We start from the raw sequence: 26,284 nt of genomic DNA on the forward strand, positions 1-26,284 counted from the left end.
TGCCCCTTTTCTCATAAACTGAAAGCTTTGTCAACTACCCACTCTCTTACTGCTCAACACACTCAATTCCATACAATTAAAAATAAATAATCAATTGCTCTCAAGTTGTTGCAATTTTACAGAGGGTGTATATCCTGTCTATTTTTTTTTTTTTTTTTAACTTAATCCAAGGATGTACTGGCTAGAAATTGTTATCTAAATGCGAAACAATGAAATAGAGTTTTGAAAAACCTGAATATGGCTAAATATTTCAGGATGTGTGATAACTAGAGGAAAGCATCTATATTGTAGTGCCGTAGAAATGACTTAAAAGTGGTCCAGTGACACATCTTCCTCAATAGGTACTGTGGTCATGTTTCAACTTGCACCAAAATAAATAAACGTGCATGATTCACCTGATGGTACCTCCCTATTTTATATTATGGTGTGTTATCATGAGGGGATTTTATGAACAATTCAGTCATATTCAGACAATTGAAAACACAAAAGTACACACCACAAACATAAACATATTTTATTACAGGCTGTTCTGCATTGAATATATCTACAGCACACAAATGCACAGCCAAAGATGATGTTTGCTTGAAGGTTGAATTAGATCTCATACTGAATGTAGTTGCTACAGAAACTCAAGGCCTTCATATATCCTTATATCCAGACTTTAATAAATTATATGAAATAGGACAATGTTCACTCTGGTTTGGGGAGAGTGATAAGAGTCAGTCACTCAATCAGAAATATACACTGTCCAGCCAAAAAAAAAAAAAAAGTTGCTGTTTGGATTGATTTTTATGTTTCTAGCATGTTATATGTAGCAACAGTTCTTCCAACCCTATTTGATGGAGTGTGTAACTTTTCATTTCTTAAACAACCATGTAGGAAGACACATATGGCCATATTCCAGGATGACAATGTCAAGATTCATCAGGCTCAGACTGTGAAAGAATGGTTAGGAGGGAGCATGAAGAATCATTTCTACACATGAATTGGCACCTCTGAGTCCAGACCTTAAATTCATTGAAAGTCTTTGGGATGTGCTGGAGGAGACTTTACAGTGTGCTGGACTCTGATCAAGAAGTGCATTAATGTTTGGTCAAGATCTGTATTGACAATTGTTTAAGAAATTAAAAGCTACACACTCCATCAATTAGGGTTGGAAGAACTGTTGCCAAATATATAACATGCTAGATACATAAATATCACAGCAATAAAGATTCAATCATTGACTCTTAAGCATTAGCCTATTTAAATCCAGTGACTTTTTTTTTGGCTGGGCAGTGTATATCCAATCCCAATATCCAACACCACCAAGCCAACAAGCCGCTTGATTCAAACAGTTAGAAAATTATTATTTTTTAAAAAGGCAGAGATAGCATCTCTTAACCGTGTTCAAGTGCTTTATCAGGTAGTAGGTACCAAAAGAGTTACACTTCTGCAGTTGTGGTCAAAGTCAGGGTTGCCATCTACACAGCAAGACCTGCCCAACAGCTAATCAAAAAAATCAGTTGATCCAATCACGGCCAAAACTAGCTCAATCGAGTTCTGGGGATCGTAATTTTTTTTTTAAAGTAGCCCAATTCCACATGAAAACCACAGACTTGACAACACCACAGACTCTTAAAGTAAAGTAATTCGAACGAAGCAGACTTTCCTGCAAAATTTCCAGCCAATAAAAACGCTCTCTGTAGACATTTGGATTCTGGATCATACTGAGCTCCTAAAAAGGACACCGTGAAGAAAAAACATGAGATGATAGAAAAAATAATTTGGCAATGCTTTTGTGTTCTCTCGCAAACGTTTTGCGTTCCACAAAGGAATTTAGCGTTCACTCGCAAAAACGTTGCGTTCCCCCGAGAAACAAGTTTTTGTGAGGGAATGCAAATTGTTTCTCAAGGGAACGCAAACATTTTGCAAGCAAACGCAAAGTTTCTCAGGGGAACACAAAACCTGTGGCTGCATCCGAAATGCTTCCCTAGTAGGGGAAAAACAGTGACAAAAAGTATGAAAAAAAGTAGGCCTATGTCCGAATTCACAGTAGGCCTACTCATAAAAGAGTAGGCTAAAATACCCAGATGACGTCCTTATGATGGACACATCCCATGAGGTCACGGGAGAGGATTTATGAATGGATGTGACTTAAGTCACATATGACAACATGGCGAATGTAGGCCCCATGTCCAGATTACATTCACATTCATACTATAGAATAGTATTTTTTTTTTTTGCGGTCGTGAAGTAATTACTTTCAAAATAAGTAGCCTACCTACTCAAGAGAGTAGGCTATGCTATTTCGGACGCAGTTATTGACATTATTTTTCAACCATCTCATATTTTTTCCCACCACCATGTCCCCTTAGGGCCCCCGTAGTACCCTCCGTGTGTGGTAGTAGGCTAGAACTAAGTAAGCATGAGAGAAATGTAATGTGTAATACACGCTTCCATGTTTTAAAACAAATATCCATATACACTTTGCCATCTTTTAATTCCTTATAAAACGTGAATAATATATTAAAGGAAATGCAGTTCCCTCCCGCCCCATGAGTCCTGATGTGAACACACGATCGCATGTGATGTGAGGTGAGTTAGCATTAGCCGTGTCTCATCATTCTCCGCTGCTGCGGCTTCTCGCGCTTCTTTTCACAGCGCACGAACACCTTCTCCTGCGACGGCTCAATATACACGCCGTCATCTGTCTGTGAGCAAAACATTGTTCTGAAGAGAAAAAGAGCTGTTATGAGCTTCAGCTTTGGTAGCTTTGTTGTTGCATTTCAAAAAGCCCTATCCGAACACTAGAGGTCGCTAAATAACAACAGAAGCTTGCAAACGTTTTGAAAACTGGTGGGGCATTACAAATGTTAGCATCATTAAACGCTGAACCCAATCTTTTAATCTCTATAGTCAGCATCTCTTTTACCTCAGAATATGTGAGCACGCAATTTATCTCTTAACTGCTTTTAACACGCCCACCACCATTCTGTGTTAGCAAAATGTTATCTCCTCTCACACTTACTTCCTCTGGGTCTCTCCAGATTTCACTGTAATCTTCCCCACGGTGAGCTGTGGCCCTCTGCTACTTTTGCCCCAAGGTATCATGGTCTTAACCGTGCTCCACATGTTTGCCCACACAGGGCTTCCCTCCCAGGTAAAGCGCATTATCATCAGGTCACCTATATCAGTATCCAGAGTGATGAGGAACGTAAAGGTCTTGTTACCTGAAATCTCCTCAACTCTGAAAAAGGAGGACAAATGAAGGCGTGAGTGTTTCATTCAGTTTTTGGATTCCTATAATAAACAAGCAGTTTGCAAAAAAAGCACTGTATATTAGCCTGCATGAGAGTGATTTGTGTGTGCACACTCTTGTTTGAGATGCTATTTTAGTCCATTGCATCTGTTCTTTGTTTCATGTTCCCAGCACACATGTATTTCATTCATGTGAAATGAGTTATTGTGATGAGTGCTCTCTGTGTGCTATGAAGGTTAAATTGAGCAGTTCCCCGTGAAGCGGAGCACGTTACTTTGAGCTTTTAGAGCCCAGAACATGAAACATTAATGATGTTCTTCATCCCAGATGCTATTATGCAGTCTTTCATTAAGGAATCTTTATCTCACTGTTAAGTCGAGAGCTTCTGCAACTGTCACATTAATTTGAGCTCTTACTTATGAAACAACAATAGTTATAAACTGTTCTTGTGAATTGAATGATATTATTTATGTATCCGTATATTGAATATGCTTTCTAGTATATCACACCACCAAAGGGAATAGGGATACTTTTTCATATATGTTTTGATTATATCAGATGGTGGTTAATAGCAAAGAGCCGTTTTAAATGGTCGAAACCTCATATGCATCCATATGGTGAAAAAAATGGCTACAAAGCTCATTACGTTGATGCTCACTAGCACTTTACTGAGATGATGTTATTTTAATTTTCAGCTGCACTTACAGTATTATGGGTAAATTTTCACTTTCTCCCAGTGTTCCGGTTAGAGAGACTGTGAGGGTGGGGTCGATCTTGTCAATTTGGTTGATGAACTGGATCCTGAACTGATAGTGGAACACTGATGGGAAGGAAATTGATGGTAGATTAGCACTAATTATATTTTTCCTAAAACAACTGGAAAACAATTCAACACAATTAAATACAAACATTAATTGCTTAAAAACCTATTCTCAATCACTAACTGTATTGTTTCTGGATTTCCAGTAAAATGTCTAAACATAAAAGAGGAACAGTTTAACTTAGAAGAAAAATTGCATATATTATTAAGATATTAAATATAATAAATTTTTTGCTGTTAAAATGATTTGTATTGGGGAGAGCAGTTTAACAGCTAGAACATAACAATAGGAAGTGACGGTTTTACACCATTTTACTGGGTGTCATAGCTCACTCACATTTGTATGGCATGTGTGAACGAGTTTTGAGGAACAGTCTCTTGCTTGTGCCTGTGCGAACTTTCTTGATGTCATAGCCCAAAGTGTTACAGCGGTTCTTTCGGCAGTCCAGACAGTTGCCCTTATCGAAGGCTGTGTTGTCGCTGCACTTGTAGGCCATGATCTGCTTGTCTTTGTTCAACAGGGAGTCAATGAAGAGATGCACAGCGCGCTCATGGGCACACTTCACTGTCTGCTCAAACCCTGAAGTTAGATGGACACAACATGTGACATTTGCTCTAATAAACAGTAAATAATCATAGATTCACTCAGACATTTAGCTTATCGTTTTACTTGTTTGTGTTGTGTGCTGTGTCTAGATTTAATGTGGTGCATTATGTTGAGTGCAAATACTGCATGGTGATGCTAGAAACTACAGTTAAAAAGTCTAGCGTATGTACGATTTTTGTTTTTTATTAAATATTAGACATTTTAATCAGAAAGGACACATTAAATTGATCAAAAATGGCTGTAAAGACATTTATTGTTCCAAAAGATTTATTTTGTTCTCTAGAACCTATTCATCAAAGCATCTACAAAATATGAAGCAGCACAACTGTTCATCATTGATGATAATAATAAGAAATGTTTCTTGAGCAGCAAATCAGCATATTAGACTGATTTCTGAAGGATCATCTGAAAATTAATTCAGCTTTGTCATCACAGGAATAATATACATTTTTAATTGAATAATATTTTCACATTATTAAAAATGTACTGCATTTTTGATCACATAAATGCAGGCTGGGTTAGCATAAAATACCTATTATTATTATTATTATTATTATTATTTTTTGCAGTTGTGTAGTGTATAACTATATGTTTCCGGTAAATTTTTTACAGTTTTTTAATAGTTACAGTTGTCCCACCCTTGTCCATTAGTGCAGTGTGCCTGTCAGAGTCATGGACTCATCAGTATTGTTAAAATCAAGGATTTCGGACCTGTCTTTCTGTATCAGTTTTCCCCATAGGGATATTTAATTGCCTGGAGGCATATCTCATTAGGAGAGCAGAATCTAAGAGGGATTTGGAATAATTAAGTTGTGAGGATGACAGCTGCTTTTATGTGTCTATGCCTTTCATCTGGAAAGCTGTCTTTAGTAGTCAGCCATTCTCACCGTGTCATTAATGGGATGTTTTGAATGTATCTCATCCTAATCTGACATTTAAGCTATTCATTTGAGGATGAACCCGCCCCATTTCTCTCTCTGTCCATCCATCCAGCCATTCATTCATCTATCCATCCAAGCAGCTCACCCATAATCCCGTACTGGGCTAAATGTGCATAGATGTTTTGCACGTGCAGCTGGCACCCTGGTTGAAATGATCCTCCATTGGGGTAGAAGTCAAAGTGGGCAACGGGCTGTTTGATGCCCACACTGAGTCCCATGCGCTGTTGGGTAAATGTATGGATGGCATCCACAAACCTAGCATCCTCAGGTGAGAGTCTGTCAGTATGAGACATTCCCTCAAACAATGGACCTGCAGGATCCAAACCTATACACAAACAAGAAGACACACATCAAATATTTTACCATTAACCAGGAAATAACGTTTTTGTCATGTTCAAAGTGTTTGCTGAGAATTAAGATCTCAGATTTAACACCATTTATTAGTTGTTTAGACGGACAAGAACATCTCACCAGTGATTCTTCCCAAGGTTTTCCCAGACACAGCTAGGTTACTCCCAGCAAATCCAGATATATGAGCGCCGAGGCTGTAGCCAATCAAATGCACTTTTCCCATAGGAAATTGTTTGAAATCCTGTTATGGATACTCGCAGATTAATGTGAAGTAGTACATGTGTTTTCAAGAATGTTTGCTGTTGGTACACTAATGTTCAAAAGATTAGGGTCAGTTTTTTAATTAATTAATTTCTTTATTCAGCAAGGATGCATTAGATAGATCAAAAGTGGCAGTAAAGATTTTGATTTCAAATAAATGCTGTTCTTTTGAACTTTCTATCTATCAAAGAATCCTGAAAAAAATTAGCACAGTTTCCACTAAAATTTTCAACAATGCTAATAATGAGAAATATTTCTTAAGCACTAAATCAGTATATTAGAATAATTTCTGAAGATCATGTGACACTGGAGTATTGATGCTGAAAATTCAGTTTAATAAATTACACCCTAAAATATATAACATTTTTCAAAACTGTTATTTTAAATCAAGGTAGTATTTCACAGTATTACTTTTTTATTTAAAAAAAAAAAAATCTGCCATTTTGCCTTCTGCCTAAACATTCTACTAAAGGTCCTCCAGTTCCATGATGTAAGGACGGTTGTATGTAGCCTATTCCTTTGGGAAATACATTTTTTGCAGTCATAACTGTAAAGACATTTGTATTCCCAATCTAACCATTACCTCTAGCCACCTCAGAAGATGGGCAATGTCCTGTCCCACTGTGCGTGTGTTCTGAGCTGCTATAGGATAGTGCTGGTGTGCCAGAGTCAGCCAATCTGCAATCACCACATTGATGCTTCCCTCTGAGCTCTTTAGTGCTGATGCCAACCTGGAAATCCAGTTCTCCATCATTCCGTCCACCTACGGCAAAGGGAGGAGGATTTGATTTTTCAATGAACTGCTGCTCTCCAGTTTTGTTTGTAAGTCCATTTCTCCTTTATCAGACATGAAACAACTTTGCTTAGCTGTCTGCAATGCGTGCCAAGGTCTTTGTGACCTTTTGTACGTTTGAACTATTGATCTGTTTTTCTATTAAATAAATGAACTCACATACCGACCAGCCATGAATGATGATAGCCAGAGGATGGCTGCTATTGAAACCACAAGCGTCCAGTGTGCGAGGCTGGAAGAGCTCAACTGTGCACATATCCTCTATGTATTCCCCATCAGTGTAAAGCCTGAAGACTGATTTAGGTTGATAGGGCATCTTCATCCTCTCTCCAGGCTCGGTGTCTGTTAGTATGGTCATAGACAAACTGAAAGTCTCAGTCAGTTCATCACTGTGGTGGCCATGTTGTAAACTGATAAAGTTACATAATTGTAGGTTGTACAATAGTCCTGAAATATTTATATTTGTGCATAAACAGCAATGCAATAACCTTGCATTAAAATGATACAAGTGAAAATTAGAGAGAAGCATGTTTATATCCCATAGTTTATGGGAACTTTGAGCTTGAGTCAAGGCAAATAAAATGTTTACCCACCACTTTTGCTGATTAAATGAACATGATGGATATGACACATGTTGAATTTCTCACATGCATAACACTTTTAAGTTGCATATGTAACATGGAACTGTTCGTGAAACTGACCATTACCCATGTGTTTACCCAATCTTTGATGCATGCCCACTGTTTGACCCACTGTTTTGGATCTTTTTTTCCTATGCAAACATTTATTTTAAAGAGACTGTCTCTGCAATTGATCTCTCTGGCAGGTTACCAATTAGTTGTGAACATTTTATGGAGAAAAAAAAAACATAATTTACACAGCTAATATGAAACTTTTTTGTTGTTGCTTTAAAGTGTCTTTTTATGTGAGATTGTGTGATGCTTCACATTCTGATTCAGTTTAATTTTCAGTGATGCAGTTTTTGCATGTGAAAAATGTATTCCAGTATTGATCCTTTTCAGCTTCGATTTGCAATACAATTATTGCTGACTATCACTACAAATCCATTCCTCCTTGATATTTGACTTTTTCTAAACCAGACATACTGGACTTTTATATATCCTGGTGTTTTTATTGTTTTCATTTAGATATATTTCCTGCAAGCATATTTCCACTTCATTGTGTTCCACATCATTTCAACATATGTAGTACATGTTACAATATCCCAGTGAATAAAAGAGAAACTAAACATGCTGCATTGTTGAAAAGTTACTCAGAAGATAATTTTAAAGTGAAAATCTCCCATACATTTAAATTCTGTCATCATTTACTCAGCAATATGTTGTATGTGTGTGGCTTACTTTGGTCTGCAGAAAACAAAAGATGATATTTTGAGGAAAGTTTTTGCCCATGCAATCCAAGTAAATGTGGTCCAAAACATCACTGGACTGACAAAAATCATTGTATGGACAAATATATATATATATATATATATATATATATATATATATATATATATATATATATATATATATATATATATATATATATATTTAAAGCATCTTCTATGCTCTATCGAAAGTTATACAGGTCTGGAACAACATGAGGGTGAGTGAATGACAGAATCTTCATTTGTCGGAGAACTATAAGCATAATTCACCCTCACCTGCTCTGTTTCCCTGAAATGTACTTCCATCTGTCAGTTGTGAGACGATCAGGCAGAAGGACACTATTTTGATAAGAGTCTTCATGTTTAGGCCCACACGGATAATCCAAATATTTCCTGCCTCTCTTTTTCTCAGGCAAGAAAGGAGAGCACTGTGAGGCAGGTGATAGTCTATTGAAACTGTCTGAGGGGAGGGATCAGGAAATATTCAAATCAAACTGAGCCCATGGAAAGTTACTCTTTTTGACCTTTTGTAGTTTGCAGCCAAAATGTAGCCTGCCCTGATTGGCTGCATGTTGTTACATTAGAAGCTATGCCACGGTTGGTGGAAAAAAGTCTAGTCAGAAACGGTTCAAAAAGGCACATGCTGACCCATTGCTGATAACATGACTGCTTACTCAAATACCATGTCTCTAAATGTCATTCAGAGAAGAGGGATGTCTTATGATTTAACTCACTACATGATCTTGTTCTATACATTCCTTTTTAGGAGACCTGGTTTGTATGGATTATTTAGTTCTAGATCAGATGCTTACAATGAACATGGTTAACACTTTATTTTGATGTTCCACTTTAGACATTCTACTAACTATAAGTAATTTTGCAGCTACATGTCAACTACTAGTCATTAGAGTATTAGTAGACTGTCTGCTTAATATCTGCTAACACTTTATTTTGATGCTCCCCAATAGACTTTATACTGACTATAAGTAACTTTGCAAGTACATGTAAACTTATTCTATTGTAACCTAACAGTCTAATAGTCCTACTCTGAGAGTGTTGCAAAGATGAACCTGAGTATCTATCTATCTATCTATCTATCTATCTATCTATCTATCTATCTATCTATCTATCTATCTATCTATCTATCTATCTATCTATCTATCTATCTATCTATCTATCTGTCTGTCTGTCTGTCTGTCTGTCTGTCTGTCTGTCTGTCTGTCTGTCTGTCTGTCTGTCTGTCTGTCTGTCTGTCTGTCTGTCTGTCTGTCTGTCTGTCTGTCTGTCTGTCTGTCTGTCTGTCTGTCTGTCTGTCTGTCTGTCTGTCTGTCTGTCTGTCTGTCTGTCTGTCTGTCTGTCTGTCTGTCTGTCTGTCTGTCTGTCTGTCTGTCTGTCTGTCTGTCTGTCTGTCTGTCTGTCTGTCTGTCTGTCTGTCTGTCTGTCTGTCTGTCTGTCTATTGTTTTATTTTGGACCATTAAAAATTCAGATGGGATCATGTAGCTCACTGAAAAGCATAATAGCTATTGATTTACATTTTTATGGACAACATCTGCAAATATGCTGTTATTCACTGTTATAGAGCATTTGAGTAAACAGACAGAGGGGTCATCGTTCGCCTATACCCTTGCTTGTCCTGACTAATTCAGGAAATCAGTCAATACGGGTACACATTACAGTTTCAGATCAACTAAAATTCTCAAAACTACTTGTTCAACCTCCACATCAACTAGTCACTTGTGCACATCGTAAAAGCAATTTCTCATTCTTTTGAACAACTTGCAAATGCTTCGGTACATTTATGTACAATTGTCTGCTGTTTCCCACATTATCAATTGCTCATGTCATGTTGATCAAAATATTTTATACTGGTTCCCTGTTGAATAGTCTAATACCTCTCAAAACATCTAGGCATTAGTTCCTTGCACTCTCAGAAATAAAAAAGCTGTCACTGAGGCAGTACCTTTTCAAAAGGTACACTTTTGTTCCTTTTAGGTACTAATATGTACATTTAAGGTACCAATATGCACCATTTAGAAAGGTACTGCCCCAGTGACAGCTTTTGTACCTTTATTTCTGAGAGTGTGCATAAGTCATTAAATGCAAAATGGTTAAACTAGTTGTCATAAACTCTCAAGCTATACATTTCTATTAGACTTTTTTGTAAATGTGTCCTGAATTAATGCATTTTTTAATTTCACTAATGAAGGTAAATGGGCTAGATCAACCGTGAACAACCAGAGGTGCATCTCAGAAAGCTTCATTTGGCAAGCATATATAGACAGAGCACAACACAGTATTTCGAATTATGACAGTGGAAGAACAACAAGGAAACAAACAGGGTCAGCAGCTGGGATGAAGAAGACGAGTAAGGATGTGTGGTGGAAGGCGGGTCGAAAGGTACAGCCAAGTGTTGGGAGAACAACAGTGTCCTCAATCATTCAAACGTTTGTAGAACAGAACATGTATATAATCAGTTATTCTAATGTAATCCTGTATACTTACTGCTGTATTACAGTAGTCCACTTGCATTTTACATTATGCAGTAAATATATACTTTATGAAGACATACAGTCTTGTCTTTTTCTTTATATCACAATGAATATTGACAGACCAACAGTAAAAGTATAACTGAATCCTATCTCTTGCAATCAATATCCCACATAGAGTAATGTGTAATTTTGTATTGTTGAAATTTATATGTCATATAGGTAGTGGAATCTTGTGCATTTTTAATAACTGTCATCAAAATCGTAGTCGTAGTTTACATCTGAAGATACTGTTATTTTGACAACATGACTAAGCATTTTTACTTACCTTGTTTGAGAACAATGACACAAGGACTTGTCAGTCTGATGGCACTGTTCACTGGCATATGTTTTAAATACATAAGTTCGTTTTGAGAAATGCACTTAGTGGTTTGCAAATCTTAAGGATGATTGAAGAAATGTACCGAAGCGACTGAGAAAAACTGTAATATGCCAACAGTCTTCCCAAAGATGATGTTGTCGATGAAACAGATTATAATAAAAAATAGTTTCTCTTGTGCAGCATGTTGCCATTGTTGTTTCACAGAATGGTTGGCTGATGAACATGCTACAGTCTGGTTAGCAGAAACAGAGGGCGTATGTATGCATAAACTCAGTGGAGTATGATGGTGATTGTCAGAATCAGATAGTGATAGTGATTAAATCAGGTCAGATACAGTTGTGCAGGTCAGAGCTGTTTATTTCATCTCTCCCTACTACTATTTAACTTTACTACTAGCAGCATGTGGTTTATCCACTGGTCTTCTGCTTATATTGGATATGCAGAGTTGAATCAATGTTTATCTTTAAGCAAATTAATTCACAAATGTAACATTTGTGCATGTTTTGCCAAGGTCATTATCATTACGAAGGTAAATGAGTTCAGATGTGTCTTATGGAAGGACTAAACTGACTGTGATGCAATACTGTAGAATACAGACACAATATAATGGTTGATGTGGTCTAAATCCTTATTCACAGGAAAGCAGACATGAGTTATGTATAACAGTATGTTTATTTTATGTCTAGTCTACAATAGCAGAATGACAGTACATGTCTTCAGCATTTTGAATGTAGTAATTAATCTCAAAACGTTTCATTTATGAGAGTAAAAAATCTGAAACTGAAATAACATGATAAAAAGACAAAAAAATATATATATAATATGATCTCTTTGAATTGTACAAACAACTGCTATTAATTTAAGCGCCAACAAAAATTACTAAAATAATTAGAAAAAAAAACATATATTATGAAACATATTTTTTCCCATAAACAATAGCCACGAAATACTGGAGCTGCGAAGGATGCATTAAAAAGATCACATTAAGCTTTTCTATGCCTGAAATGTGAACATGTCTAAATATGGTATTATACACAATACTGCTTTTCCTCTACCTTTGACACACTGTAGCATAAATACACATGTATTTCTTCTTATGCTTATATTTAATAGTTCATCGCTGTTTTTTTTTTAGCATGCATTGCAACATTCATCTTGTTACCTCATGCATGTTACCTTATCAGCAGTTATGCATGCAGTTAATTCATATGTTGTACTGATTTGTCCTCACTTAACCGTTTACAGACAATGAGGACTGTTCATCTTTGAGTAAACTGAGTAGACAGTAAAGTAGCCTCTTCCTTCATTTTAGAGAGAGAAAAACATGCATCTGCTTATGGTAAGTTATAGGGTTGTCAGATGCCTGAAAGTTAATGTGAGAAGAAGACAAGTAGTAGAAGGATTGGACATAGGAATGAAGGACATTATAAGTATAATCCTAGAGTCTGAGTCTAGACAAACTGCATTGACACTGTCTTAAGAAAAAGGAAACCTGAGAAACCAGTCGGAAATCATGATTATCTCTAAATACAACCCAGAGTAAATAATATGGAGGATCTATAGCACCTGCAATCTTTTACTGGCAGTGGTGTGATGGTAACGGAACTGCGGGTGCTTTCCATAAAAAACCTGATTGTTTCTCCATGTTGATGGAATGAGTCCTCTATAGTTCTACTTCTGTTAAAAACATGAAAAACAGCTACAATTATGCATAATTAACACGTGCTGTCTTCCATAGCTGCTTGGTTTAATGAATGTACTTGGCAAAAGACTCAGGAAAGATATCTAAGAGATCTAGGAGGAAAAGACAGAAGAAAAGAGAGTTTCTTGCTTGAGATCTGGTGAAGGAAAAGATACCATACTTTCCATCTCTTTTTAGTTAACGGTGTTTAATTCATATTTATCTTTGATGCTGTTGTCATCTTCAAGGTTCTTCTCAGGTTCAGGATGGTGCAGCTCAATCATTAGGAAGTAGATCACTGCCCCAGCCACACCTCCCACCATCGGCCCGACTACTGGAACCCACCACCAGCCATTTCCAGCACTAAACAGGTGAGAATAAAGTCAAGGCTGGACAAAAATCTGAATGTAAGAATTACCAAAGAAAAATATTAATTAGAATTTTACATGCAGTGTTTTGAGCCAGAGTTTGAACTGGAATGAGGAATTTGGGGTATTTTTGGGGCATCAAGGCTGCATTTATTTGACCAAAAATACAGTAAAAACAGTCATATTGGGAAATATTATTACAATTTAAAATAACTGTTTTCTATTTTAATATATTTTAAAATATTATTTATTCCTGTGATGGCAAAGCTGAATTTTCAGCATCATTACTCCAGTCTTCAGTGTCACATGATCCTTCAGGAATCATTCTAATATGCTGATTTGGTCCTCAAAAAACATTTCTTCTTATTATCAATGTTGAGAGAAAGTTGTGCTGCGTAAGTTTTTTGTGGAAATGATACATTTTTGAGGATTCTTTGATGAATAGAATGTTCAAAAGAAAAGCATCGATTTGATTTAGAAATATTTAATAACATTATAAATGTCTTTACTTATGATCAACTTAAACGATTCATTTACATAACTTGCTGACCCCAAACTTTTGAATATTAGTACAAACACAGTTTTGAAGCAGAATTTTCTGAGAATCATTTTTTTGCAGATGCCATTTGGTTTGATATTTTGCATTTAATGCAATGACATTCAGACATGTTTAAATGTTTTAAGCAGAGGCGGACAGTAGTGAAGTATTTTTACTTTCCAAGTAATTTTATTTTTCAAGTTTATGTACTTTATCAGTGTTCTTTTTTGGAAAAGTTTTACTTCACAACATTCCAAAACATAATATTGTAATTTGTACTGCACTACGTTTCATATTGAATATCATTTAATACTTATTTACATAAAAAATGTAGTACTGTATACTTTTACTCAAGTAAAAGCAATTCAAAGTTTTACTTGAGTAAAAGTAAGAAAGTATTACATTTTTAATGTAATTAAAGTAAAAAAAAAACAGTAGAGCATGGCTCTAAACTTTTATTCATGAAACGTAGTGCAGTAAAAAGTACGGCATTACGCTTTGGAATGAAGTGAAGTAAAAGTTTTCCAAAGAAAAACTGAGATAAAGCACATATACTTGAAATATGTACTTGAGTAGAATTTAAAAATACTTCACTACTGCCCGCCTCTGGTTTTAAGTAACCAAATATTGTACAAATTGTCCAAATACTTTTTGTGACCCCTGTATATAAATTATACGCAAATTTAGGTGTCATTTTGCATATTGATCATTCAATGGCTACTTCTCATTTCATTTATGCATTTGACAGACGCTTTTATCCAAAGCGACTTACACTGCATTCAAGGTACACATTTTACATTTTTGTCAATTCTTGTTTTCCCTGGGGATCGAACCCATGACCTTGGCGTTGCTAGCGCCATGCTCTACTGTTTGAGCTATAGGAAAGTTCTAATTTTTTTTTTATATTAATCAGATAACATTAATGGTACAAATGCATTTCTTGAATTTCATTCATTTTTGATTCTATATCAGTTGTCATTTACAATTGCAATTAAGGTTAAAGGTTGAAGTAGACTGGACACGCATGATTGATCAGGAACGTGCCTGTACATTACTGGTGTATCTTGGGATTGAAGTGTTGTTCTGCGTCAACACAGGATGATGTCAACACAGAGTTGTTGTCTAGTCTTGCTGCGCAGACACTAATGCATTCAATGTAATCTGTGCTTAGTGTGTCACTCCAGTGCTCCCTGTCTGCAGCACTCTTTCCCTCCCTCAATCCCTTGATCCTTTTATAGGCTACTGAGAAAACAAGTGCTCTGTGTCCTTCAACCTGCTCTACAAACAGGTTGGCAGAGGTAACTGTAAACAAATGCATTGCCACTGCATACAGACACTTTGCTGCACTGAATTTATGAAATGCTCATGTACACTATAGTGTTTATAATGTACATGCTTGTTTGTTGCAATTATGACACCAGAGCCATTTGCACTTAGGTGACCCTTAGGTGTTTTCGATTTGGAAGACAAATTAAGCAGACAAGCACTTCCTCGCGTAGTCACCTGATATGTGATTAGCTCTTAGTGGACGTCCCCCTGTGTTTGTAGTTGTAAAATATTTGATAGCTGAATGACCAATCAGTAGGTTTCAAGAGATTTGCATGAATGAGTCAAAGGCTACAGTTTTTACATTTATGATTGTAAACACAGCAGTATTCTATTTATCCACTTATATTGCATATGTTAGACATTTATTTTATACAACGCTTAATCATTCTTTACTCAGTCCTTTTTGTGTTGAATTGTGCATAAAATCAGACAATCTCTCTCTGACAATGACCTACATAACTGTGATAGCTAAAAGCAGAGTTATAATAAAAGACGATCACTTTTTTTCCCTTTAATATGAAAAGTTAGAGGAATAAAATGCATACTGTCTTTGGTTGTGGCACTCTGAATATTTATGCAAGGAGACTGCCTCACGTACATTTTTAAAATTGCTTCAATATGCAGGAGATACACAAGTGCATTGAAAAATTCATTTGCTCTGTCAGAAGAATGGTGATAGGCCTTTGCACTTAAAGTCTATTTTGAGTTTCTAAAGGTATGTTGATGGGAAGTGTGCCTCTGTTTCTCACTTGCTGGTTGAATCCTGTGTCACAGGGTAACACTTCTATTGTGTTATACCATAGACAAACTTCCCTGAGTCGCAATGAGCACATTTTTAAAATGAGTTATTTTCATTCTCTATTTAAAAAACCTTCAAAATGATCTATGATTTGTTTAAATCGGACAAAAAAATGACTGAGCTACACCTGTTTGAAAACAATAGAGTCAGCAAAGTCAGTTTTGAGAAAAATTTAGTTAAAAGTTTTCTGAGGGTTCCAAAACAAAATCACCTAGCAACCATACTTTAAAGTCCCTGGTAATAACACCAAATTTGACACACACCAAGTCAACCCCAAATATCTATTGAAAAAAAAATATATTCAACTTTTTTTCCCCATGATACCACAACTGTTTGATTAACATTAGCCAAATGAAACAGACAGTCTATATATATTCGGACGTACTGTACCACACTGATCTAAAATAATGTCACACATAAGATGTTTTCCCCCAACAGTTAACCAAAGTTCACATAAGATATAACAGATAATGTTAGATAATGACATATTTTGAAATACCATAATTCTGTGTATATGTGTATATCGGGATAGTGCGCTGTCTGAGACGTCTTTGTGCGCTTTGGAGCTGTCAGTCAGCGCGAGTGAGATCGTTTTCATGGACAAAGGAAAGGTACTCCTCTTCGAAAACATACAAATAAAGATACTTTTAGATGTTGAATTGCTATTTGGAGCATTATGATCGCTGGACGAGGGCTTAATGAACACATTTTTGTGAAAAACTCGAAATTGACCAAAATCCTGTGCGCATTCCGACTCTTTTTGCCAGCACGGGTCACATGCATATAAGGGAAGAAGTAGAAAATCCAACCAAACAATAACAAAAAGAGTATGTTGACGCAGCAAAGGTTTTCTGTACCTGAACACCTCTAAGCCCCATCCTGCTATAGCAGTGAAAAGCCTCGGACCCAAGTCTCTGGCAGGGTTGATCGGATAGCCGCAGTTCAGTGCCATGGACACGCTGATAGCCAGGATGCTCAGACCAATAACCACAGGCTCCATCCCTTTAGGTGCCCCGATATTCCTCTTATCTATTATGGCTAAGATACAGAGGACCAGGGCACCTGTGCCGATCACCTGTGTAAATAGAGACTAATGATCAGCAAAACATTCTCTTATGGAAGCCTGTTTTATCTCAAAGAAAAAAAGTAATTGTGCGGTCAATTTTAAAATAGGAAATAAGTTCACATTGCGAGATATAAAGTTTAGAGTATATTTCGTTTAGGGTTTTTTTGTTTGTTTTAAGGTGTAAACGTTCTCCACCAGTGATTTCTATACTTATGATTTATTTGAATATTGTTACTATAGAAACAATAGTCTATAATTCAAACCACAAGCTTTAAAACCATTTCACTGTATAATAACCAGTGAGATCATATTTAGAATAATGAATTGGTGTGTTTCACTCACCTGATCAATAAATCCATTTAACAACGAGAGATTTTCACTGGGATATGAAGCAAAGATATTCGCTGTGGAATTTTTACCAGTTACAAACAGATGTCCATCAGCGAAATTTGCAAAGGCACCTATGGACAAGACAATATATTTTTAGGTATTTTATGCTGAAAGTTGCTGCAAAGGAGATATTAGTAGTTATATTTCAACATCCAACACCCATTTTCAACTAGAAATGTTTTAGAAATGAATTAAAAGAAAGTCATTTGACGATTGTTCAGAGTAATTGTACTCTGGAATGTTAAATCTAATGTCTAATCTAAATCTATCAAAGGTCAGAACAAGCCAGACCTTTTATTTGAGTTGTGTGTGTCTAATATAAGTATGTAAGGTACACTTTAGCAGACTACCATAGAAAAGGAGTCCATAACAGAAGCTATAACATACAAGTGCCCTGAAAACTTACCATAGTACAGACAGTAGACAGCACAAGAGCCGGCAAAGGCACCAAGAAATTGAGCTGCCACATAGACAGGAAATTTCTTTATTGGGAGTTTCCCCACGACAACCATAGCCAGAGAAACAGCTGGGTTCACATGTCCACCTGCAATGAGATGCAATAATTGAGAGTCTTCAAACCTTTGATGACAGCAAAGTGTTTGTATTGGTTTTAGTGGTCCACTGTTGAATGGTAATTTTGTATTGATTGAGGTTTGTATAAAAGCATGTTGAGGTTTTTTATGGTACAGATTATTATCTATTACAATAAAAGATATACACTGCATCCTTCATTTCAAACTCACAGTTATGTGATTTCGCTCACTGCTATATACATTCACCTAAAGGATTATTAGGAACACCTGTTCAATTTCTTATTAATGCAGTTATCTAATCAACCAATCACATGGCAGTTGCTTCAATGCATTTAGGGGTGTGGTCCTGGTCAAGACAATCTCCTGAACTCCAAACTGAATGTCAGAATGGGAAAGAAAGGTGATTTAAGCAATTTTGAGCGTGGCTTGGTTGTTGGTGCCAGACGGGCCGGTCTGAGTATTTCACAATCTGCTCAGTTACTGGGATTTTCACGCACAACCATTTCTAGGGTTTACAAAGAATGGTGTGAAAAGGGAAAAACATCCAGTATGCGGCAGTCCTGTGGGCGAAAATGCCTAATTGATAATAGAGGTCAGAGGAGAATGGGCCGACTTATTCAAGCTGATAGAAGAGCAACTTTGACGGAAATAACCACTCGTTACAACCGAGGTATGCAGCAAAGCATTTGTGAAGCCACAACACGCACAACCTTGAGGCGGATGGGCTACAACAGCAGAAGACCCCACCGGGTACCACTCATCTCCACTACAAATAGGAAAAAGAGGCTACAATTTGCACAAGCTCATCAAAATTGGACAGTTGAAGACTGGAAAAATGTTGCCTGGTCTGATGAGTCTCGATTTCTGTTGAGACGTTCAGATGGTAGAGTCAAAATTTGGCGTAAACAGAATGAGAACATGGATCCATCATGCCTTGTTACCACTGTGCAGGCTGGTGGTGGTGAAGTAATGGTGTGGGGGATGTTTTCTTGGCACACTTTAGGCCCCTTAGTGCCAATTGGACATCGTTTAAATGCCACGGCCTACCTGAGCATTGTTTCTGACCATGTCCATCCCTTTATGACCACCATGTACCCATCCTCTGATGGCTACTTCCAGCAGGATAATGCACCATGTCACAAAGCTCGAATCATTTCAAATTGGTTTCTTGAACATGACAATGAGTTCACTGTACTAAAATGGCCCCCACAGTCACCAGATCTCAACCCAATAGAGCATCTTTGGGATGTGGTGGAACGGGAGCTTCGTGCCCTGGATGTGCATTCCACAAATCTCCATCAACTGCAAGATGCTATCCTATCAATATGGGCCAACATTTCTAAAGAATGCTTTCAGCACCTTGTTGAATCAATGCCACGTAGAATTAAGGCAGTTCTGAAGGCGAAAGGGGGTCAAACACAGTATTAGTATGGTGTTCTTAATAATCCTTTAGGTGAGTGTAGGTATACACCCCCACCCCCCCACCACCCCCACCCCCCATAATCCAGAGAGTTCCTCATAAACACTGTCTACAAAAACTAGTTAAGGAAGTCAATGGGAATTGGGTCTGACATAATCTGACTGAGTCTTCTGACATCACAGCAGGGCTTAGAAGTAACTCTGCTTGGACATAAGAGCACTCAGGCCTGCAGAACTGTCTCTGACCCCACCGTACACACTGCTTCAGCTCTAATGCCAGCACAACACAATCGAAAACACTGGCCTTTCCTGACCCACGTAAACCTCAACTGATTTCTCAATGCTGATTAAATGTAAAAGTGCAGTGAATCAGGACCTTGTGTTTGTTCATTTTGACTCATTATAATCATTAAGCAGGAATCCAATCTTGTTGTTTGGGTCTTTTGAACTTCATCACATTTAAGACAGCAGAATATAAAAAGCAACATTACATATTACACCGTAAAACGCAACTGATTGTATATCTATCGTTTTCATTCACATTTTAGAAAATATTTTTTCCATGATGTACTTCTTGTTAAAGGCTTAATAATGATGGGCCAGTGCCCACACCTGACTTCAACCTGGTACATATGCTCCAGAAAAGCTCATTAGTTCAATACTGTACTTATCATCACAGCGTGTAAGATTATCACATTCACAGTCATGTGGGCTGCTGGGCAAACCAACTTATTCATGCACAAATGCACACTTTTCACTGCACAACTCAGTCTATATGTAACATTGCATGCATATAGATTTCTATATGGCTCTGCCTTTACGCAGTGAGAGGAGAGAACCGCTGGCAGCAAATGATGAGGAACAGATCTGAAGCTCATGGCTTGTCACCCCGATAATTCAGTTGCATGCATCACCAAAATAACACTTGCACAATTGTAAGCTTGAGGTCTAGAAGCCGCTACTGATGGATAAACCACAGAGTCTCATGCCTTCACAACCCTTTCCTCAAGACAACTTCATTGTCCTTTTATTCATGTTTGATTTTAAAAAAAATTATTATTATTGTTGTTGTTAATAATAATAAAAAAATCTGTTTGCAACGTTCCTTGATCTGTGTATAATTGCAATAAAAACAATATTTCTTAAATAAAATGCAAACATGAATAAAAAGACAATGAATAATAATAGCAATTATTATTATTATGAAATAAAATATTATTAAATGTTTATTGAAAATGTTAACATGAATAGAAGGACAATTTATTATTGTTATATTTATTATTCAATGCTATTAGTTTATGAAATAATTGTTTTTTAACTCACTGCAACTAATATTATATTAGTACGATGGATTGTTGAACAAAGCAACTAGCCAAGACTGTTTCCCGAAATTGTATTGTTGCAAATTTGTCATTCAACCACGTTGGTTAATGAGGTCACGCAGCCGGTAGAGTAATAACTTCTTTTAACTAACCCGTTTGAGTTTCAATTAATGCCAGATTTGTTGCTATAAATTACGGGCATGGCATCTGAGGACTATTTCTCATTTTTCTCAGATATTTTGGAAATATTTTTCCAGAATCAATCATAGGTTCCTTCTTGTGTACTAGAGCACTTGTGCACTGTTCAAAAATGATGCTTAAATGACATTTGCATATATTCGAAATAAAAGATATACATTGTAGCTACTGAATGTCAGCTTGCTTATTGCTCAAGAGAAGATTTATTAAAGGGGGCATAACGCACACAGTTTCAGTCAGTCTCATGTTAATCTTGAGTACCTATAGAGTAGTATTTCATCCTTCATATCTCCGAAGAGTGTTTAGTTTTATCATATTTATAAAAGACAGATACGCTGTACCGATTTTTTTCCGAAAACAGCCGAACTCGTGGAGGAGTGCAGTGGGCGGAGCTAAAGAGGGCACACACACACACACACACACACACACACACACACACACACACACACACACACACACACACACACTACATTCATGGCATTATCCCTCCCTGGATAACTTTCTATTCAATATACGTTTGTGTTGTCTACATCATATGCACATACACGCCGATTGCCAACAAAACACAGACATTTGATGCCGTTTCACTCACTGCCTGCGGTTTTGACTCATGACTGGGAACAAACAAACACACTTGCAGAACTCCGGAAAAACAAACTGCATCCACTGTTTAACGCTGGGTTATTTGGGAAGCTGAACAAGGTTATCTTTCCCTCACAACCAGAAACACACTTCTTTAGCGACATTGTTGATTTCGTGGTCTAAAAACAAAATGACAGTGCTGCCGACGGCTCCCGTAACCAGAACGAAGCTTGTTGATGTGCAAGCTCCTGCTTTTGCTCGTGTGCATGCGCTCATCCGGGAGAAGTCCCCATACAAGTAATTCCGCCCTTTATGAGTTCATAAAAGGCCATACTCTAAAAAAAACTTTCCGAAACTTGTTTGAATCCGGAAGGAGTATATTTGGCACAGAAATACTCTTGTCATACGTCCAACTCATTTTTTTTACATTTTGGTCATGTTTAGGATGAGAATCCAACTCTTTAACATTGTAAATAAGTCAGAATGCATGAAATAGCAGTAGAGTCGCTATTCCTCAGCAACGAGGGGGTTACATCGCTATTCTGAAGTAATTCAATTCACAGCTTCATTGTTAATAGAGAGAGAGGCGAACAGATGCAGGTATGCATCTCATCTCTATCTTTTTCATATCTCCCTCTCTCTCTCTCTCTCTCTGTCTCTCGATAATTATTTAAAATAAATGCTATACATTTTTCAGTTAAATAAATAAAAATCGCACTACTTCTCTGTGTCTGGTTCAAAGATCTAACGAGCCGCAACTGATGAAAATAACCATAGATTTTACCCATCCGGTCAAATATTGCGCTGCAAACATCAATCCACGGCTAGCTGTGCATTAAACAGTACGTAAACATACGATACATACGATAAATGGATGCACAACAAATGAGATTTTAAGCTACTACTCATTCGTAAATGAGATTATCTGGACTCTATTCACCTGAGAGTAGTGAGGTTAGTCTAAGTGAATCAATGTGCAGTCAATTATTGCCAATAATGGTTTGCCACTTTTTCCACTCGTGTAAATGTGCTCTTATTTCATTTTTGTTGCTTCTCATTTACAGGAAATGATAAAAGAAATTCCTGGAATCATCTGCATTATTGTACCACATTATAATAAAAGCTTCACCTCACCATAATCCTTGAGGAATTCACTTAATGAAAGCCAGACATTTCCAATCTGGTATATCAAACCCGACACACGTCTCCACTTGACACTAACCCTCATGCAAGTTTTAAGAGCATGTAATTGACCCATCATTTCCTCCTCCCCCCTGTTCATCACTACAGTATATTGTTTGGGGAAAACATTTTTTTCCCTTCAAAATATCAAAGAAATGCCTCAAATACAATAAGCACACGGTTTTCCTCCTCAATTATGATGTTCATTAATCCTACAATTATGGAAGCACAAGTCTGTTATGCACTGAAGCAAATCCATCCTTTACTCTTTCTCTCTCTTTGGGGTCAAAGGTCAAGATGGACTCAGCATGGGGCATATTTGATCCAGCTGTCTAATTACTGCATGAAAGGCTTTTTCTGCCTCACTAGCCTTTTTACTCCTTTGACCAGATTTAGGTTTTAATAATTTAATAATTTAGCCATTTATTTGTCATCGGTTATAGTATGGATATTGTTGCATATGACAGATAGGTGAGTAGATCGCATGTTTTGTTGAGCATGATCAAAGATCACAAACAACTGTGAAAAACAGCCCTGATGGATAGCTAAATATGACCTTTGAAATGATAAGATGCATTGAACTCTGCTGTCCCAGGCTAATGCATTTTCTCAATCAAATGAACATGCATTTTGGAATAATTTCAACAAAATTGCAAAGTTCCATTTGTGTATTATTTTTATAGCAGACTATAGGTAGCCTAACTGACTGTGAGGTGAATTGAAGTTTGTGCAGTATGTGTGTATTCTAGACGGCTCTACTCGCCAGTGTGACCAGTTACCTGACACGCCTCCTGCCATATACACAGCCAGCATCACCCCTAGAGTAAAGCCAAAGTGGATGGTGAGAAGTTCCCCATGTGTGCCACTGCTGAGGACTTTTTGGGCCACTGAACCACAACCGAACAGCTGTAAACAGGAAATGGGCAGTGAGAAGACAATTTAGGAAGACAATTAGTGGAAAAATCTAGTGCCATGCAGATAAGAAAAGCACTCTTGTTGTGGAGCACTTATTCAAAACTAATTAGTACGGCAGCTTGTTCAAAACCTCAGTCCATTATGGTCAGGGCGGCACCCCAAAGCAACTAAATCTGTCATGTTGAATCAAAATCTTTTCACTTAATTAACAGCAGTAGGAAACACTGTAGAAAAAGTCTGTATTTCATGTTTTAATATCTAAATTAAAAGTAAAAGTAATTAATAATAATAGTAAATTAAGTAGAAGATTACTCATCAAAATATCAGGTAGTAATTTTTGTAGTAAAGTAATACTGTTAGTAATATGTTAGTATGTTGTTAGTCGGATAAGTTGTCAAACCATACATGATACAATTATGAAACGCAAACCACTTCACTAAACTGCAAAAATGTAAAAGTACAATACGAACAAACATGACAGCTTGTGACAGCATCTGACTGTATGAAAAATACATTTGTCCTGAGAATAGTACTATTTTACAGTTAACTAACATACATAACCTGTCTAATTTGACTTTTTAAGCTTGTAGTTACTGAGACAGTCCTTCACAACTTAAACCATAGCCATTAAATATGATTTATTGCAATGCATTTAGTCTCAAATAATATGTGCACACATAGCTATCACACTAATATGTGGTTCATAAGATGTTAAGTGCTTCTTTAAATTGAAAGCATATCAACCTCGACACCACCTATGCCAAGAATGAAATGGGCAGACAGATTGGTTTATTGTTGAACCAAAAGAATTGACAGTCCATTACACTTGAAATATCCATCATAACTCTAATTCATAATTTACTGTAATCAAACTGTGCTGTTAATCTCAGTTTACTTAGTTCTGAAGTCCTGACAGGCAAAAGACTTACTATCAATACGAATGTCCCCAGTAGTTCTGCCAGAAACTCTCTTATGATGTCCCGCCTCAACATGCATTTCCCCCTCAAATTTCTCATGTTTTCGAGCTCCATGGTTTCCCCGACAGCTGAGATGTGATGTCCGGACAGACAGTTGAAGAGCTGATCTCGCTGGAGTTTAAGTGTCTTAGGCTTTAACCTTCCCCGCCCCTCCTGCTACTTAGATGTCATTAAACACACTGACATGACAAGTTGGTGGTTCCTCTTTGCTCTCACTCTATCCATCCTCTTTCAGGCTGAGACAAACACGAGTCCGATCAACTAGAACATATCATTAGGCTACGTTGCTAATTTGTTATCGTTTGCGAACATGTAACGCTACAAAAGCGACGTTACAATGAGTTCTGTGAGAAATCAGTAGACTGACGTTCAATTAATCTTTGTTTACGAGGTGTAAAAAAAAACACGACACATTTGACATAACTTTTTTATTATAAAGTATTAAAATTACTAACAGAAGTTGTAGTTTGACCGCGTAGCTACATTTCAGTTCAATAACGCACAATACAACACACAAATAGGTTAGCCTTCACTTTATTTTAAGGTAGGCTATCATTAATACAGTGTAATATATTTAAGTACTAGCCTAATATACTAAATGAACAACATGTATAGCCTAGGGATATGATATAACATAGGATTAGGGTTTGGTTGAGTGTTAGTTGCAATTAATTAAAAGCATAATTTACTTATTATATATAGCTATGTAACATAAAATAAAGTGTTACCCTACCCTACGATACAACATACAGTTGCTACAATATGAAATAGGCTATAGTAGGCTACAATGATACGTTATGCTGATATTTTCTCCAGGTCTAATATAGCCTATACTATATAAGCCTATGCAATTCATAAAATAAAAAAAAACTTGAATTAAAATACATTTGCTGTTTTTGTTGAGCTTTAACAAAAAGGATAAAAAGGGCCGAGAAGAAAAGATGCAGTATTTTATTAGGCTATCATTTGATGTTGACACAATCTGTATTTGCTAGCAAATTATATATTTTTTTTTTATTAAATCAAGATGGATTAAATTTCTTTATCTCATCATTGACCTAAAGCACTAGGCTATGAAGGTAGCCTATATGTGAACTGAAAAACGCATGCACAAAAGTACAACTAGGTAGGCCTATTGGTTTAAATTAGTCTCTATATTATGTCTTACAATCAATGTTTTGCATAGCCTATAACTACTTGCTATTCATTGGGATTTCTTATTCTTGTGTGATTTTTTCTCATTGGGTGCGTCTCAATCAGCTCCCCAGTTCAGTAGGCAGGGCACTGATCATCAGGGAATCAGTCAATGGGCTGACTCCGCGATCAGTGCCCTGCCTACTGAACTGGGGAGCTGATTGAGACGCACCCATTGACACGTTACAGCGCAGCTTCAATTTTTTTATATTTGTCCACCGGGTGGAGCTATTTGACCAAGTAAAAACAAAGAGGACCAGAGTTTGGCAGTGGCATCCCATGACTGTGGTGACTGTGAATAGAAGAAGCGATAGGATGGTATGTTTTGTTTGCATTAATCACTGTCACTTGTTCTGGGGTGTCGTCTTTGATGTGAGGCAGACACTGTCAGGGCTGTGAAATGAGGGGGATGTGCTGATGGAGAAAAAGCACCCAAGTGGGTTCTAACAAATTATAACACCCCGTCCCCTTCATCATCTTAACAGCCCTCAGCCCCTTAGCATGTCACACATGATAAC

At 36.9% G+C, this 26,284-nt stretch overlaps 2 protein-coding genes across 5 annotated transcripts; both read right to left on the reverse strand.

Moving 5' to 3' along the window:
* Positions 1-490: 490 nt before the first annotated feature.
* Positions 491-9,072, reverse strand: lipca (lipase, hepatic a). Of its 3 annotated transcripts, none has more exons than XR_013818651.1 (10): positions 8,681-9,072; positions 7,178-7,356; positions 6,805-6,984; positions 6,081-6,201; positions 5,695-5,934; positions 4,399-4,641; positions 3,947-4,061; positions 3,011-3,229; positions 1,170-2,712; positions 492-832 (listed from the first exon to the last, which is right to left on the reverse strand). XR_013818651.1 is itself a non-coding variant. In XM_079845836.1 (9 exons), exons 1-9 carry the CDS (start codon positions 8,763-8,765, stop codon positions 2,589-2,591), a joined length of 1,506 nt encoding a protein of 501 aa, XP_079701962.1. In that variant the 5' UTR covers positions 8,766-9,072; the 3' UTR covers positions 491-2,588. The 3 variants fall into 3 exon arrangements, 1 of the variants encoding a protein (XP_079701962.1); XR_013818652.1 differs by having other exon boundaries at positions 501-832; positions 1,797-2,712; XM_079845836.1 differs by having other exon boundaries at positions 491-2,712.
* Positions 9,073-11,613: 2,541 nt separating this feature from the next.
* aqp9b (aquaporin 9b) lies at positions 11,614-24,827 on the reverse strand. Of its 2 annotated transcripts, XM_079842707.1 has the most exons (7): positions 24,525-24,753; positions 23,460-23,586; positions 17,851-17,988; positions 17,397-17,515; positions 16,846-17,063; positions 13,136-13,317; positions 11,929-12,950 (listed from the first exon to the last, which is right to left on the reverse strand). In XM_079842707.1, exons 1-6 carry the CDS (start codon positions 24,624-24,626, stop codon positions 13,149-13,151), a joined length of 873 nt encoding a protein of 290 aa, XP_079698833.1. In that variant the 5' UTR covers positions 24,627-24,753; the 3' UTR covers positions 11,929-12,950; positions 13,136-13,148. The 2 variants fall into 2 exon arrangements, with proteins under 2 accessions (XP_079698832.1, XP_079698833.1); XM_079842706.1 differs by having other exon boundaries at positions 11,614-13,317; positions 24,525-24,827.
* Positions 24,828-26,284: the final 1,457 nt, after the last annotated feature.

This window comes from Gobio gobio, assembly GCF_949357685.1.
Source record: "Gobio gobio genome assembly, chromosome: 2".
NCBI lineage: Eukaryota > Metazoa > Chordata > Actinopteri > Cypriniformes > Gobionidae > Gobio > Gobio gobio.